This window comes from Brachyistius frenatus, unplaced genomic scaffold, assembly GCF_029030835.1.
Source record: "Brachyistius frenatus isolate BFR_SWC_R1_liver_20210118 unplaced genomic scaffold, ASM2903083v1 Contig_33, whole genome shotgun sequence".
Taxonomy (NCBI): domain Eukaryota; kingdom Metazoa; phylum Chordata; class Actinopteri; family Embiotocidae; genus Brachyistius; species Brachyistius frenatus.
Genome location: NW_027210632.1, coordinates 2,485,390 through 2,502,105, shown reverse-complemented (window position 1 = coordinate 2,502,105; position 16,716 = coordinate 2,485,390). Strand labels below are relative to the sequence as shown.

The following is a 16,716-nucleotide window of genomic DNA, read 5'->3' as shown; positions in this document are numbered from 1 at the left end:
TACGCCAGCAACAACGTCATCCCGTTGAGATTTTGGTTTGCTGTGAACCACCCAATTGGCTGTGGCGCGGTGGTGCAAAAAAATAAATTACCAAAATAAAGTTGTGACCTCCTGTTGATGGACGTGAGGCGTCACGACTGTGAAATACTTCAGGCATTTTTGTGTGTTTTAAATGTTTTGACTATTTACATGATGGTCGTTACATTAGTAAGTTTCAGAGCAGTTTACTCGTTCAGCACCACGGATAGCTCCCATCCACACAGTCACTGTTTCCGGCTTCTCAGCTGTGTGGATTTGAAGCTTTTCTTTGTCATATGTGACAGCTGACTGGAAATATTTGGACTCATAGTCAAATGAAACATGTGCCACTTTTTTAATAAACCATCAAATCTGCAATAATAAACGTTGATAAGCCAATAAAGGCTTAGGGGTGTCTCACTTTCTACTGTCAAAAACAGAGAGGGAGACAACATATGATATAAAGTCATTTTAAACAACATCGTATTTGAGATTATGTTAAAAGCAACTGAATACATTCATCTTTGGTATGTAAGTCAGCAGTGGCTGCAATGGTTGAAGAATGTTTGGCATTGTGAAGGTAAAACAAAGAGAAAATAACAAACCAAATGGGTAGATGGTGATGATAAGATAGAGACACAAAAGTAGGAAATGAGACATATCTCAACATGCAGGCAATCTGCAGAGGAGGAAAACGAAATCCAGCAGGAGGGGCACAAGCAGAGTCACTGGCTGCCAAACCACTAAACCATCAAGTTAATGACGATTGCAAAAGTTGGATTTTGGTCTGAGATGCTCTGCAGTCATTCAGTCAGTCAGGAAAGTAGTCGAGGGAGGAGTCTTGATCAACTGCAGAGCGAGCCAACAACACAAAGTAAGCTTTAAGGTGGAGAAGAATTAACCTGTCAATCAAGGATGGTAACTCATTTATAAAACATTAGCTAATATTTAAACAACAGTTATCTTAGTTATTAGTTACAATTTAGAAACCCTTAAAATCCATGATACTGCATAAAGGGTGGAAAGTCTACAAGTTAAGTGTTATATGTTGTTTTAATTAATCAAATTTCTCTTAGAATTAAGCTGCAGTCAAAACATAAATGGTATAATATCTACTCTTATTTATACAGTATATACAACTATCCAAAGGATCAAACTTCTTTGTAGCAAAGCAAAGAGAAGGTCACTTTAATACTACGTAAAGCCTCTATATTGCCCCTTAATAAAATATTACTCATTAATTTTTTACATATAGAAGGTACGGTATGAAGTATCAAGATGAAAAGTTTGATGAGTTTCTCCCATCAGATTTCTTCATTGACATAATTTTCACATCTACTAATGCAGAGATGAGAATTTGTTTCCTTTGAAGTTCAGGAAAAGTGAACGGCACCACACATAAGACCCACTGTGTACAATTCGCATGCAGCATTATTATTTCAAAAGAGGAGAGAGGTTGGGAGAACATTGTGTTTTAATTAATACAGAAGTGACACACGCCATAGAAAAACACCTGCAGCGATGTACATTTCAATGTCAAATAGAGCAGAAAGCGCTGAAAGGAGGGAGCATCAAAGGGTGTTGGGTCAAGCTCTAATGAGCAACTTCATTCGACTTCATTAATGTGAATGTAAGTCACAGCTGGAGTAATCACACTCTGTGACACACTGCAAAGAGATGTCCTCCCACTCCTGCTTCCTCTGCAGTTGATCTCTGAAATGGAATTACATGCTCCTCTTCAACTTCAATGGATATATTTCTATAACTGATCTGAGAACTTTTATTCAGCTCAGGTGTGATGGTGTATTGACCACACTGCGCATTTTTGTCTGGTATTGACCTCATTTTCACATTACATTTCTGCGCTGTTTGATTTTACACAAGTAAAAGAATATCTACCAAAAGGCTGAGAGATTTTCACCACCTTGATGATTCAAATAAAGTTGATCTGACTGAATTTAACATGTCCTGACACCCACAAAAACCCAAGTAACTTCTCACGTGGTAAAACAGGAAGACAAATATTTCTGCAAAGGTTTAATGGTTGGTTATTACATATGACAGCGTTCTGAGTTTGTCCTCTCTTTTGTGACTTAGTCAGTTGAAACAGACGTAAAACAGTGTTGTTAGCGGCACTATGAATCAAATCTAATCAGAACAGACCAACATTTCACTGGTCAGTCCAATTTGTTCAGCTTTTGAGTCTTGAGTCGCACCAGAACTGAGCACATTGTCGTCACGTACTTTAGCTTAAAAAGTACACATAATGTTAACAGTGCACTGTTGGCAATTTAAGACATTGAGGGTCAACATTTGCGAGGTCCCATTGTACAGTTAAACAATTGCTAACAAAATAGTTGGTCACTTATTAATCCTCGTTTTGCATAAATGACAGCATCATTTTGCATTGTGGAACTGTTAGCAAAAAGTATATGTAGTAATAAAATTTTTTTTTTTTAAAAAAACCTTAAGAACACTAAAGTAGAGGACACTATCACTGTAGATCAAATAAGTACAAAAAAATGAACTAAAAAGGAAAAAAACAAAAAATCCACCCAGAATATATTGTATATGCTGATTTCATTTTTACATTTTGATAAATGTAAATATTAAATATCTAATAATGCATTTTTGGTTGCAATTATTTTGTGAATGTTTAATATTATAGTGAGATAGTTATAAAAACAAGCCAGCAGCTTCAAGTAAAAAAAAAAAAAAAAAGTATTTACCTTGAAAACAAGTAAACTTGTCTCATGCATGAACAGACCTAAATTGAAAAAAAATAAAATAAAGATTTTTCTACAAATATTAAATAAAACCTCAGATAAACGTGTTTTTGAACACATAGTACGTGGCAGCACATTACAGTGCATAATCGTGACTGGGATGAATGAAACCTCTGGAGGCTCGTTCGTGAAAGATCCATCTGTCAATTTAAAGTGACTATTTTCAGTAATCAACCTGAGGATGAGTCAAATTCATTGCCATGAGCATTCAACCCCAAACTAAAAGACTAATACTACCATATCCTCTTTGAAACATCAACCTGCGCTAACTTCAGAGTCTAACTTGTGTCATGTGTTTTCAAGAGCCTCGCTGCCGGGAAAAAAAACAAAAAACGTCAATGCGTGCTGCCCCCACATCAACACCCACGCAGGAATCCCCAGCTACTGCTGAGCTCGTCTGATGGAGAGTCCTCCAAAACAGTCGCTGCGTGACCTCCCACAGTGGGCCCCTGTTGGCCCCTCATCTGGCTCCCAGCCTGACCCATAACACCCCCTGCCAAAGGAGCATATGTAGCAGCGGGGGAGACAGCAGGCAATCAGCTATAAGCTTCGCGGCACACAGGAAGTAGGGCGATTGACAAAACATAAGAAAGGTGTCTGTTATATAAAGAGATGAAGAGATACACTGTCGTGAGACGGAGCGGGAAGAGACGGGCGTGACAAATCACGACGGTGAAGACGGATTTAATTTTTCAGCGGTGGCAATTTTAACATTCGGAAGTGTCAGTCCATTTTCCAAATGCATACACATACAAGCATTTATGTGTAAAAAAATAAAAAAAATAAAAAATGACGTAATTAAATGTTTCGGTCATTCACGTTTCGATTTTCATCACTTTGTTCATGTAACAAAAGAAAACAGGTGCTATAATGAAATTCATAAATAAAAGCAATACAAAATGTGAAACAATAACATTTTACACATTTATGTACAAAGATTTCCATCTTGTTTGGGGGTTTCCGGCTTCATGTCCAGGGTATAACGCCCGTGTCTCATCAGTCTCATCAGTGACCGGGTTACCTGTGAGAAGGTATATTTCCTCTGTGCTCCGATTGGTTCCTGCTACCTCTACTCTCCTTCCCACACCGACTCTGGCACTCGTGTCTGGAGGAGAAGCGGTTTTGGTTGCCACCGCAGCCGCCGTACACGAACGGTCTGCATTCCCCCGACCGGGTGTGAAAGTACCAGAGCAGAACATAGTCTGAACAGGCCCCTTCTGACATCGGCTCCAGGCAGCGGTCTGTTACTGACACTACGTGTGAGAGGGTATATGAGAAATAGGTACAACTTTTAATGGAGATAATGGAGATTTACTGTATTTTCACGTATTTTAAGTTTCAGAGTCAAGGAAAACGCCTCTTGTTGTAGAATTAAGTTGCTTACTTGCAAGATTTCGGTTTCAATCGAGGTATAACTGACCAATGGAAACACATTTCTGAAATCTCTGTTCACCATAAAAAAGCCGCACCTGCATGCATATTTTTCGAGACTGTTTCGTATGCGGCAGCATAAATAAACTGCGACGATGGCAGGTGTTGTGTAGGACTTTTGGAAGTTTTAGGAATTAAGCCGTTTTTCCACAACAAGATGCAGAAAACATTTATATATATATATTTCCCTTGTTTCCAGTCTTTGTGCTAAGCTAGGCTCAACACCTGTCAGGTAGAAAAACACAGAACTACAACTGATCATCTCAGGGAGGGAACATCCCAAAAGTACTGCAGTACACCTTTAATAGAAATAAGTAACCATCAACTGAGTTGCAGAATGGTGTTTACACACTTCATTCTTCACACTCTTCACATCTTATTTGTCACTGCGTGCTTTATATTTATAATATTGTCTTTTGATGTCACATATTTGGTGGATTAAGTTCTGCTCTTATCTTCCTCTTCCACCTTGTGCGCTTAATAAGTTCAACTCACAGATGATGAGAAAATATGAGGAGAAAAAGACAAAAACAAATAAAGAAAAAACAAACAACAGTTTTGATGTGCAAAGAGTAAACAAGGGAAAGAAAAGGGGAAGGGAAAAAGATAAGAAGAAAATCAGCTCTCTTGGCCACTCACCAGCAGTGCTTGTTCCAAATATCCTTCTTTTCTTCCTCTGTCTCCACTCCACAGTCCCTCCCTCATGAGAATCTGAAGCCGGAAGCAAAACCAATTAGAAGTTTAGCATTTCGTTGAATTCAACCGTAAGAAAGAGCCACTTTCACTGGACCAACGCTTAATGAGCGCCAGCGGCTCTATGACTACAAATTCAAATGAAGGTGTCAGTGAGGAACACGGGCAATGCCGGAGCATCCATTCAGACTTTCTGCATTCTTTATGTAAACTCTATTCTAAAAACTTTTGAAGGAATCCCAGAATTCATTACAGCGAGGGATAAAAGGGGAAATCCCAAAATATAATACAAAAAAATTATCACTTTTTAAGTCTTTGTTCGATGAAGGTTGCTGTGCTGATTTCTTTTCATCTGATTTGATAAAAAAAAAAAAAAACATCACTAATACAGCCTGGCTCAGACAGAGACACATTACATCGAGGGATTTACCTTTCATAAGAAACACTGAGGCTTTTGGAATGTGATTCTTAGAGAATCCAAGCAGATGGACGATTCTGCAGGTTTGATCTGATCCCCGGTTGGGACAACAACAAAAACTAAACACATCAGGAGGAGGTTGGGGTTGTAGCTGGAGCTGAAGCAGGCAGCAAAGAAGTATACTGTTGGAGCGACAGTGGCAGATATTATGTCAAAGCTGTACACCTGCTTTCATGTGATTGGAGGTTTAAAGTCAAGCTGACAGCCACATGGCTTGTAAATACACCCATGATTCTGAAACTTGAATGATGACCACTAAAGCTAAAGCAAGCAAGCATGACTTCACTGCTCTGACTGAACGAATACTTTATTTACTTTACTTTATTTCTTTAATAAAAGTCATTTCAATATCGTTGCGAGAACTGATTAGATGACAGGATGAAAACAACACCGTGAGAGTAAAAGGGCCGGTTTTGGTCACTCTCTTCAATCTCAACATGTAATTCTAGGCTGCAGAAGCGAGGTAGCTGTTAACTGCTTCTGTCTGCTGGTTGTTACTGAGCAGGAAAGTACTGGCTGACACCTGACGCCAATTAAATTATAACATTGTTTCTTAAAGGTCCCATATTGTATAAATTCAATGTTCTTTTGTGATTATAAAGCAGGTCTTGGTGCTATATAAATACTGTGAAAGTGTCAAAACGCTCGGTCCGCACAGAAATACACGAAGCCCATATTCAGGAACTGAGCCGTTCTCTCAGTTTGTGATGTCACAAACTCACGCTCATGCCATTCTCAGCACTGACCACTGCCCAACTTTTTATGTGTAAGAAAACACAGAACAGTTATTCCGTCACAGTGCTAGTGAGGTACAAGACTTGTGGTTGGCTACGGGTGTGTAACTCAGAGAAGAGTCAGCCCATAAGACGGGATGGTCATTGATGTAAATGCACCTTAAAGACACAAAGCACAGCCACAAAGTGATGTTTCACCCTTCATGGTGTATTTTTGAGCCCTAAACCTTCTGCATTCACAGGTGAATCTAGCATGCCAGTGCTACAGCCTTATGATGCACTGTTGAAAAGGACAAAGATCCTAACAGAGCTATTGGAGTGAAGTTAGCTGATATAAGTATGTGCTGAAGGAACACTGGCCGTCTTACTTCCTGGGCTGTAAAGCAATAGATTTATTGTAACAACATGAAAACAAGTGCTAATTCTTCTGAAGTCTCCAAATTAAAGTGTAAATATTGAACTGTGTCCCAGTCTGCCAGTGCGCATTCATTATGTTGTGTACACTGTTATAGATCTAATGATTGTGATTCATGAATAAACAAGCTGACATTGACACTGGGCAATGACAGCCTCATGCTTTGATTAGTTATATATATATATATTTTACCCTGAAGCAAGAATTACAATAATTTGGGATGCAGAAAGTGATTTCTGCCTGCGGCTGTATTCATTAACGAGCTTCATGACATGATTTGTGGATACCAGTTGACTTTTTGTTTAACTTTCTGGCTGCTTTTTTTTGTCTCGATGACCTCAGAAACAACAGCATATTAACTATTCACAATGCTCTGATCTATTTCCCCCCCAATTTTTGCCTCTTTTTGGAGAGCTGACAAAGGAGCTCTAAACAAGAAACATGCAGAAATGGGAGGGAGGTATGAAATGCAAAAATCATAACTTGATGAACTTGAACTGTTAAACTGATAATCAATTTAATAACATGCATCCACGGCATTCAGTAGTGAGTTTCACCTCGACAGGTTCCTTACCATTTCATGCTAAATCATTTTTTTTTTACCCACAGTGTTGAACTAATCTCCATGACATAGTTGAAGAGAAACTATCAGACTGTGACACTGATCGGCCAGATAGCAGAAATGTTGGCAATAAGGTACCATCACCCAGATATAGTGTCCTCAGTGGCAGCCCTTTGCCCTAAGCTTTTAGATTTATGCCTTTTTTTTTTAAGGTGCAGTGTGTAGGATTTGGTGGCATCGAGTGGTGAGGTTGCAGATTGCAACCAACTGAACACCCTTCGCCTCACCCTCCCCTTCGAAGCCTGAAGGAGAATCTACAGTGGGTAAGAAACTTGCAAATAACCGCGTAAAAGCTTTGTCCGTTCTGAGCTACTGTACAAGCATAGTGACGCAAAATGGTGCACTCCATGGAAGAGGACCTGGTCTATAGGTAGGTATGGTAAGGACATGATTCTTAATTTCAGGTGATTAAACTCTGATGAGAACATACTTATGATATTTATATTCAAATTCTGACACTAGATCCCTCTAAATCCGACATGCTGAATCGTAACCATAGCAACATGATTCTGGCTGCATTATCATTTCCAGCTCAGTAATGAATCCAACCTGGCCTAAACTGGATCACTATAGACTGGTATTGTTATTTTCTTTCATCAGACCACCCCCTCCCCCCCCAAAAAAAAAGAAAAGAAAAAAAAAGTGCATTATTGATTATTCTGTTACAAAACCATCATCAAAATCTGACACAGCAAAGCAACACTGAACATCTTAACTGCCTCCATCACAGCTGTTTCAGATACGTTTGATACATGTAACCATTCAGCCACACACTTGGTCACACTCTATTTAGGGCATCTGTGTGTTTGGCCAGGGGCTCTGACTCTGTGAACTGTTACATGTGTTGATATGCTATGTTACTTTTACCAGTGCGGTTTGGTAGGATCTCTTCTTCTCCCAGAGTCACAGGGGCAGGCCTTGTCACTTCTCCCACCGTATCTCTGTATTTTTCTTCTTCACCTTCTTCTTGGAGGTCACTGCTGGTGGATATCACGACATGTTCTGGCTCGTTTTTATTCTCTGTCACTGCCGTTGTTGCATCTGGATCCACAGACTTGACCATGAACTTGTATTCCAACCCTGCAACGATACAAACGTAGAATGAACGCGTGTTAACACCAAACAAGAATGCTATTTCTCCTTATTCATTATATTGTACCATACATCAAAATACTTTTAAAATAAATTATAGTTTGTTGGTTTGAAACTATTAAATCACAATTACAGGTAAATTAAACCTTTGCTTTAAATTTTGAGTTTATGCCCTTCAGACTTCTTCCAACAAAACAGCATATTTTCATTGAATGTATTTTGGCTTGAGAAATGTAGTTTTAATAGGAAATAATTTGCCAGTAAATAGACCATTCTTGCCCTGAAATTCTGTGTTTAAATCATATAATTTAAAAAAAAATAAGATTATTTATTTTATATCAGCCTCTAGTGTGTGATTACAAATATTTGATAGACCAAACTGTGCAAACGTTAGTGGAAACAGCAGGAAATTCAAGCCTAAGGTGCAAATTACAATTTTACTATTTCCTATCTATAATAATATGTAATAAGTTTAATCGTTCTTAGTTTCAGAATACTATGCTTTAAATCACAATAATGCAACTTTGTATTGACACGTGCTCTCTTCCTGCGACATGTCAAAATGTTTTCCGTGATAAAGGCCTGTTGCAGACAGTTTGCCAATAAGCGGAATAATCCTTTAAGTGTCCTGAATGTGTCGTGGGTTTGCGGTGAGGCGTCACTCAGTGACACTCAGTTAATAACAGTCTCGTGTTTGTGAATGGCTCTTCTGTCACTGGCACCATGGTGTGTGTTCCTCTGAGAGAACATAACAGATGGCTCAACACACACGGGGTGCCATGCTGCTGCCACAGGGGCTCCACAACAAATAACCTCACACACACACACACACACACACACACACACACACACACACACACACACACACACACACACACACACACACACACACACACACACACACACACACACACACACACACACACACACACACACACACACACTCTCTCTCTCTCTTACCACACTTCTCTGCCACCTCCTGGGTGACTAGCTCCTTCACTTCTTCAGCCTTGATACAAAGAAGGACAAGGTTTGAAATAATTTAACTGACCAGCCATTTTCTAACTGTATAGTATGTTTTAAATATGTGTGTGTGATATATACGTACTAAGAGTCCAGGCTCTCCTTTCTCCCCTTTTGCTCCTCCAGTACCCACTGTACCCTGTAGGAAATAAATATTTACACATTGATATTGGATTCAAAGAATCAGGGAATTGTTTGTCATATACATTCAAATGCAACCAGTGCAGAGACCAAACCTAAAAAGTGCCAAAAGGAGAGAAAATATTGGACTTATATTTACCAGGAGACCAAAACCATGACTTTAAATGAAAAAGAATTTGCCTGCTGCTGTACATACTCCGTGTTAAAACAATTTGGGCTAAAAAGTTAGTGTAAAATGTGATTATATATCAGTGCTGTGTTTTGCTTCTGCTTCTCCAATGAGGCCAAAAAGACAAACGGCAATGAACATTCGGGTCAGGAACAACAAATCTCAGGAGTGCAAGCACACTCATGCTGTGCAGTAGTTGTGGAAAGGTACGGAAAACTGTCATACTACGTTTTGCTATTATTTCTCTCAAACATGAGAGGAAAACAATTAATATATTCTTTAACTTAAAGAAGCCCCCTGTGCGAAGACAGACGCTCGTGGAGATGAGGTTCACTTTCTAAACGGTAAGAAAAAGCAGTGTGTGTGTGTGGAGGTGTGAATGATGTGCGTTGAAAGATGAATCTCACACTCTTTCCTCTGAGTCCCGGTGTTCCTGATGCTCCCCTCTCACATGGCTTCGATCGGCCTCTTCTGCCCCTCTCTCCCTGTTTGACCAAAATTCAATACACACATTTCTTTAATACAACACCTCAGTGTCAAGAAGAGAAACTCCCCCGCAGCTCATCTCATCACTCAAGTCAAACAGTATGAAAGACGGACCAATCAAATGCATCCTTGGAATATCCTCATCAGAGGTTTCCAGCCACTGAGAGTCTGGTAATTGTAGCTGAAAGGAGCTAATTGAGTCAGATATTACTTGAAAGCTGCTGATGGAAATAAACCTTTGTCAGTGTGTGTGTGTGTGTGTGTGTGTGTGTGTGTGTGTGTGTGTGTGTGTGTGTGTGTGTGTGTGTGTGTGTGTGTGTGTGTGTGTGTGTGTGTGTGTGTGTTAATTGGGGACATGTCTCTGCTCTATCCACAGAGCGCATGCTGCCACTCTCTCACAGAAACACAGTGATGACTGTAATGAAGCGCAACTCCTCCTCATTGTGTTCTGTCACATATTCACTATTTCATTGTGTTTCCAGCTTGTTAATGCTGCTGTAACTCAGTTTAGTAAATCAAGCTAAAGACACAGGTAATCAGGCTTTTTATTGGGCGTGTATATTTCGCAAGTAGAGATTCTTACCTTCAGCTACACTTCTGGTGTGAACCAGCGTTTACAAAGTTGATGGTTGCCAATAACTTTTTACTTTTGGGCCAATTATTGTGTGGTAACAACTTATTGCACTGCTCTTGTCAGATCACTGCATCTCGAGAAGATTGTGTTTCTCAAGAACGCAAAAACTTTGAATTTAATCGTGACCAAAGTATGTCATCATAGGGAGATGAAAATCTTGTTTTCTGTCTGAATTGCTATTTGATTGCTCCACGGATGTTCTTTACAAGTCCATCCGTGTGAGCACAATCTGACAGATTTGAAAAGGTCAGGAAAATTATGATGAGGATTTGACACAGGCAGAGATGCGAATAACACGCGAATCAGTCCTTGTAAGAAGATTACAGTTCAACTGCTATTCATTTGTTATCATGAAGTAATGACGCAGTGAAGTCGTGACCAAGAGAACAGCTTGATATCTTGACATGAGGAGATAATTAAGATGCAGTGTTTATAATGAGCCGAGGTCTCATGCGCAAGTACGTGTCAGGGAAAATAGGTATGCTGTACCTTAGGCCCTGCGTCCCCACGTGTACCCGGTGGTCCTGGTGATCCCTCATCTCCATCCCTTCCTAGACTTCCTGCTGACCCCTTAAAACCCGGGAAACCTGGGAAACCTGCTCCACCCTAAACGAAGCAAAAAAAAAGAAAGTAAATTAACACACTGAAGATGCAAAATCAATATGCTGCTCTTTTACATAACTAATAGTGTATATAACATTACATATAGAGTATGTAAACAAAGTTTAAAGGAGTACTTCATGGGATTTAAATAGAAATATGTCAGTTTGGACAATAGTCAGTGATGCTGCTTTGATTTTACACACCTTTCCCCCTTTCACTCCTGGCTCGCCGTCAACACCGTTGATCCCCCCTACACCTTTATCACCCTACAGTTTCAGATGATGAAAAATACAAAGTGACCTTGTTTGTGTTTGGGGAGGACAGAAAGACAAATCTGAGCACACTTTGGATGCTGACCTTGCGCCCTGTGAGTCCATTCAGTCCAGGTATGCCCGGGGTGCCATGTAACCCCACATCTCCCTGTTTTACAAAGATATCATGCCATGATGTCACATACATAAAGTATACACAGAGATATCTTCAGATGGTACAGTTATTTATCATAACTCTTCTTTGGACTTATCAGAATCTAATTAAGGGTTAACACCTTTTCTCCATTTAGGCCGGGGTTCCCAATGCGTCCAGGAAAACCTCTGAAACCCTGTGAATGCCGACAACACATAAATAAATCACTAAAACAACCACAAGGGACCAAAAGAGGAACATTTGTAGTGAGAAATAATATCTGCTTTTACCTTCTCTCCCTTCTCTCCTTCGTCTCCTGGTGAGCCCGGTTCTCCTGGATCCCCCTGTGGAAAAATGGGACAAACAAAAATAAATTTATGTCATAAATAAATAAGTAAAATATAAATAAATAAACTGGAGTTGAACCCTTAAAAAACTGAAAGCATTGTGACTGGTTATTCCGCATGTTGTTTTCAGTGTACCTGATTGCCCTTCAGCCCCTGCAGTCCAAAGTCTCCTTTGTCTCCTTTGGTCCCGTCCGCTCCATGGCCCCCATTGCCACCCTTAAATCACATCAGATTGAAAGAATACAGAATTTTGGCTCCAAAATATTTTTTCCTGAATTTTTCCTGAATGTTAGTTTGTGGCTTTACCATCACTCCATCAAGTCCTGGTTCTCCTGGATCGCCCTGTAAAACAAAATGAAAGTTTCTCACACAGTACTGCTGAAATATATTGCATGGTTGCTCTCATGTTGTTGAATTCATTACCGACCTTCTGGCCAACCGGTCCACGTGCTCCAAACCGTCCTAATGCACCCTTAGTGCCTGCGTCACCCTTGAGACCCTTTAAAAACAATTTAAAATACTTACAGGACAAATACAGTGCAATTTATTGAGCGAGCTAGATTTAGTATGACACATCTGTTGCGGTGTTTGTGAGTTTATTACTGTACTGCTCTCTTTTCCCATCTCTAAATGACTTGTGAATTTAATCTTTGTGTTTTTGAAATGTTTCATTACCTTGAACCCAGGAGGACCATCTTCGCCCTTTTCTCCTTTATCGCCATCAAAACCTGGTGAACCTCGCTCACCCTGTAAACAAAAGTCCTTGTATAACTTCGTGTGTGTTTTTAGATATTTATAGTATTAAAGCATTTATTCCTAATTCCACATACATTTCCTCCTGTCGTATTTCTTGTGTTTGTTTTTGTTGACGTGCGGTGTAGAGATATTGAGCACAAAGGCATAAAATATTAATATGTTTTCATTTGAAACCAGAAAACAAAAACTGCCACAAATGTGTGTGTTTAATTGGAGCAACAGGAAAAATGACAACAGATTCATGAGAGTCTCACCGCCACCCCTTTGGAGCCCTTAAACCCTCGAGGTCCTTGGATTTGAAGGACACTCCCCTACAGGAAGGAATTAAATAGGGAATACAAGACACAAATTAATGTAGATATATATATACATACAGTATATATATATATATATATAGTGTAGATATATGGAGCTGTGAATCATGCACATTTTGGCTGGTCTTGTATGCAACACAAGACGTGTTGTCAGCAGACATATTGCATACAAGGCCCTGCTGTATTTTCCGTCAGCTGTAATGAATCAGTGCAAAGGCTAAATACTTTATGGTTTACCAATGACACAACATAAAAGTTGTCATACCCTTTCACCTCTGACTCCAGGCAACCCACGGTCTCCCTGAAAAACAAACATGATTTTTAAATCACTTTTCAAACAGGATTATTTCAATTCCAGATGTCAAAAATAAATAAATAGATTGCTTTATATGTTGTGCTTCCATGCTGCTTCAAGAGCACATTACTGTATGATCCAGACCAATGTAATCCACCTTCTATAAAAAGTCATGAAAGGTCATGTTGCACAAGATGACCAGGTTTAGTGGAATTTGACAGGAATAAGTGCAATAAATAAATCACACAGCAACACCTCAGTTGTGACACTTCAATAGAGAAGAGACAAACAAAGGGCAGTCTGACTGACAACTGACATCACGTCTCATCAACACTACCTGAACCTACTGACACTTCAACATGAATGGGAAATTGCTATCTGAGAAATGAAAGTAGTCAAAACTCATATCTAGACATTCAAATGTCGCTGTTGGCCTCTTCAGTCCAACCTCATACCTTACTGTTGGAGCGCACAATCATGACAGCCAGTCAATAAATAAAGGTTAAGTACATGCAGGCAGATAAGGTTGTAAAGAATCCCAGCAGTTTCATGCTTTTCATGGACCGTGGTGTGAAGATGAGAGAAGTCTTCAGCGTTAATATATATATATATATAAAAAAAAACATCCAGTCGCTCGTCTCAGTCCTTTGGGTGAACCTGCTTGTGATGAGCGAGGTCAGAAAACAGCAGGTGAAAAGCATGTATGTTGGCCGCCTCATCAGATAAGTTCCATTACAACACGCTGACAACTTGAGTCTGAAGTTGACACAGATGAAATGAGTCCAAATCTACCATCTATCCTCCCTGCTGTCAACCGTCCTTAGTGATAGTCATGGGAACATTCTCTTGAAACAGCATACAAGCATCATTTAACAAAAAAAAAAAAAAAAAACATCGCTGTTGATCAAAAGCATCATTACGAAGAAAACTTTTTTTTTTCATGTACTGGTCAATTTTTTGATTCGGGGCTGTTTTGCTTGTATAACGTGTCTTTTTTTCAGACTAGAAAAAGAAAGCGTTAGCATTTATAAAATGTTATATAAGTCAGTCCATGAGTGACATACGAATGAACCCTTTAGCTTTTGGAGAAAATAGCCTTGTATTGTAAAATTGAAGGTTAATTCTGAAAAACTCACCTTTTCACCTTTGCTGCCATGAAACCCTTTTGGACCCTGGTAGAAAAAAAATAAAAAATAAAAATAAAAAAGGGAAAAGAGGTGCATTTTGTCTTGTGTACATAAATATAACTCTGATGGGCTGAAATGAAATGTCATACTTAGTTGTATAACTGTAAACGAAAGTTGCTTACTATATGCCCTGGAGTCCCTTTAACACCTAGAGAGCCTTTTTCACCCTGAAAAGAAATATTTTTCTGCATGTTATTTTGGTAACGCATAGCACTAGGTAAGATTAGGTTAGCACAAGGAAAAAAAAAAAAACATGAATGGTGAACTGATGGAGACATCACATTTATCCCAGTAGATACACTGAGTGTGATATTTTGTGTTGTCTCAAAAGTCACAATAAGAATTTCCTGCCAAGTGGAAACAGACTTAACCTGGCCAACAAGATGTCCACCACAGGTAAGAGAAATATAAACCGAGCTCACCCTTCTCCCTGAGAGGCCGGCTAACCCTCTGGCACCAGGCTCACCTGGAATACTGTCACCCTGGTAAAAAATAAGAAAGATTAAATAAAGTAATAACAAGTGTGACTGAAATACAAGGACGAACAGTGACAGGGGTTATGATCTCACCCAAGCTTTCAAAAACAACAAACGACTGTTGTGTGAAAACCGCGTGCCATATTTGTATGTACCTTTTCTCCTTTTACTCCAGGCACACCAGGAAGACCCTTCATTAGAAAGAAGCAGTCGTATTAGAAGAAATCATGGTTCACTATCATTGTCAGTCAGCTATCAACCAGATATAAAAACTTAAAAGATATCTAAAACAGAGTCCAATTTCTTTTAGAATGGAGACTCCATGTAAATGTATGATATGTAGAGTGTTGCCCTACATGAGGTCCTGGTGCTCCTCGAGATCCAGGAGCTCCTGGTGATCCATTCTTCCCTCTTTTCCCACGGTCACCCTGCGTCAAACACACCCAACAGCTTACCTAATACCACCATTTGAGCATTTCATTTGAACCCAATAGACCAATTGTCCCTGTCCATGTTTCTAAATGTTAATCACACTTATGTAACATTGATTAAAACAATGATTTTGACGATGTACCTCTCTACCCGGCTCTCCTGGGTCCCCAGGGGCACCTCTCTGGCCTGAAGAGCCCTGGATGCCAGCGTTACCACGGATACCCTGGATGCCTTGAGCTCCTGGAGGCCCTGGCTCACCTGGCTCACCCTGAAGTAACACATTGATAGAGAATGAAAGAGAGCGGAGAAGGGAGCGAAAGATAAAGCCAAATTAAATGTTTGAAAGACAAAAACAGTTATAGGTCACGTGTTTCATGTAATGTCATTATTCAGCTCTTCTATTACTTTTGAATAATTCCTTTCAAATGAAGTCCTTCTCGCCTTTAATGAATTAAAAGCTCAAACACAATTTGAAATGAGTGAGTGAGTCACTGAGGCAATTAAATTCGCTAAATTAAAACTGCGATGAGAAACAAAGTCAATCAAAGTGAATGTTATGGAACACTGTGTGGAATAATTGATTCAGTCGGGATGTTCAAAGTCAGCTGTTGCTTTGTAATTTTTATACATTTTTTTATTTTAACATTCAGAGTGATAAAGAAGGGACACTTCACCTTCTGTCCTGGAGGACCAGCCTGGCCCTCCGGTCCTCTGTGTCCGATGCCAGGCTCTCCCTAAACACACAAAACAGCCAGGATGAACACGTATGCACAGAGTCACTGCCATTCAAATTAAAATGTCAACTCCAATATGTCGTCATGTATTTACCTTATGTCCCTTTTCACCAATTTCTCCCTGAAAAGTGCATTAAAACAGTTAGAAAGACGGAGTGCACCGTGACACATCTTTTTCATGTGCCCAAATAAACAAACTCCTAGGGATTGGGAATGAAAAAAAAAAAAACAAGACTCGTCAGCATGTTTAACAAGGGGAATTATTAATGTCTGCTTTAATCTACTGTCTCACTCACACAGAAGTAGAGCAGAGAGGACATCAAAGGGCTGGACTCAACTGCCTCCACTGACAGGCGAGACAGGAGAGAAGTTCTCCCCGAGCTCTGATGTCATTTACTGATGCAATGTGAGCAGCCATGATATTTTTATGAACTGGTGTCACATT

General features: G+C 39.6%; 1 protein-coding gene across 1 annotated transcript in view; it reads right to left on the bottom strand.

Moving 5' to 3' along the window:
* Positions 1–3,657: 3,657 nt before the first annotated feature.
* Positions 3,658–16,716, bottom strand: part of col7a1l (collagen type VII alpha 1-like) — a 51,968-nt gene continuing 38,909 nt past the window's right edge. Inside the window, exons 84-108 of the mRNA XM_069700346.1 lie at positions 16,366–16,392; positions 16,212–16,271; positions 15,680–15,805; positions 15,462–15,533; positions 15,261–15,296; positions 15,052–15,111; positions 14,752–14,796; positions 14,579–14,614; positions 13,413–13,448; positions 13,088–13,144; positions 12,753–12,824; positions 12,505–12,576; positions 12,384–12,419; positions 12,213–12,293; positions 12,021–12,074; positions 11,873–11,926; positions 11,683–11,745; positions 11,529–11,591; positions 11,212–11,328; positions 10,010–10,087; positions 9,378–9,431; positions 9,230–9,278; positions 8,045–8,257; positions 4,875–4,946; positions 3,658–4,057 (exon numbers count right to left, since the gene is read on the bottom strand). Of these exons, the coding sequence (XP_069556447.1) occupies positions 3,822–4,057; positions 4,875–4,946; positions 8,045–8,257; positions 9,230–9,278; positions 9,378–9,431; positions 10,010–10,087; positions 11,212–11,328; positions 11,529–11,591; positions 11,683–11,745; positions 11,873–11,926; positions 12,021–12,074; positions 12,213–12,293; positions 12,384–12,419; positions 12,505–12,576; positions 12,753–12,824; positions 13,088–13,144; positions 13,413–13,448; positions 14,579–14,614; positions 14,752–14,796; positions 15,052–15,111; positions 15,261–15,296; positions 15,462–15,533; positions 15,680–15,805; positions 16,212–16,271; positions 16,366–16,392 (1,869 nt within the window). The 3' untranslated portion in view covers positions 3,658–3,821. The remainder of the gene's footprint in view (positions 4,058–4,874; positions 4,947–8,044; positions 8,258–9,229; positions 9,279–9,377; positions 9,432–10,009; positions 10,088–11,211; positions 11,329–11,528; positions 11,592–11,682; positions 11,746–11,872; positions 11,927–12,020; positions 12,075–12,212; positions 12,294–12,383; positions 12,420–12,504; positions 12,577–12,752; positions 12,825–13,087; positions 13,145–13,412; positions 13,449–14,578; positions 14,615–14,751; positions 14,797–15,051; positions 15,112–15,260; positions 15,297–15,461; positions 15,534–15,679; positions 15,806–16,211; positions 16,272–16,365; positions 16,393–16,716) is intronic.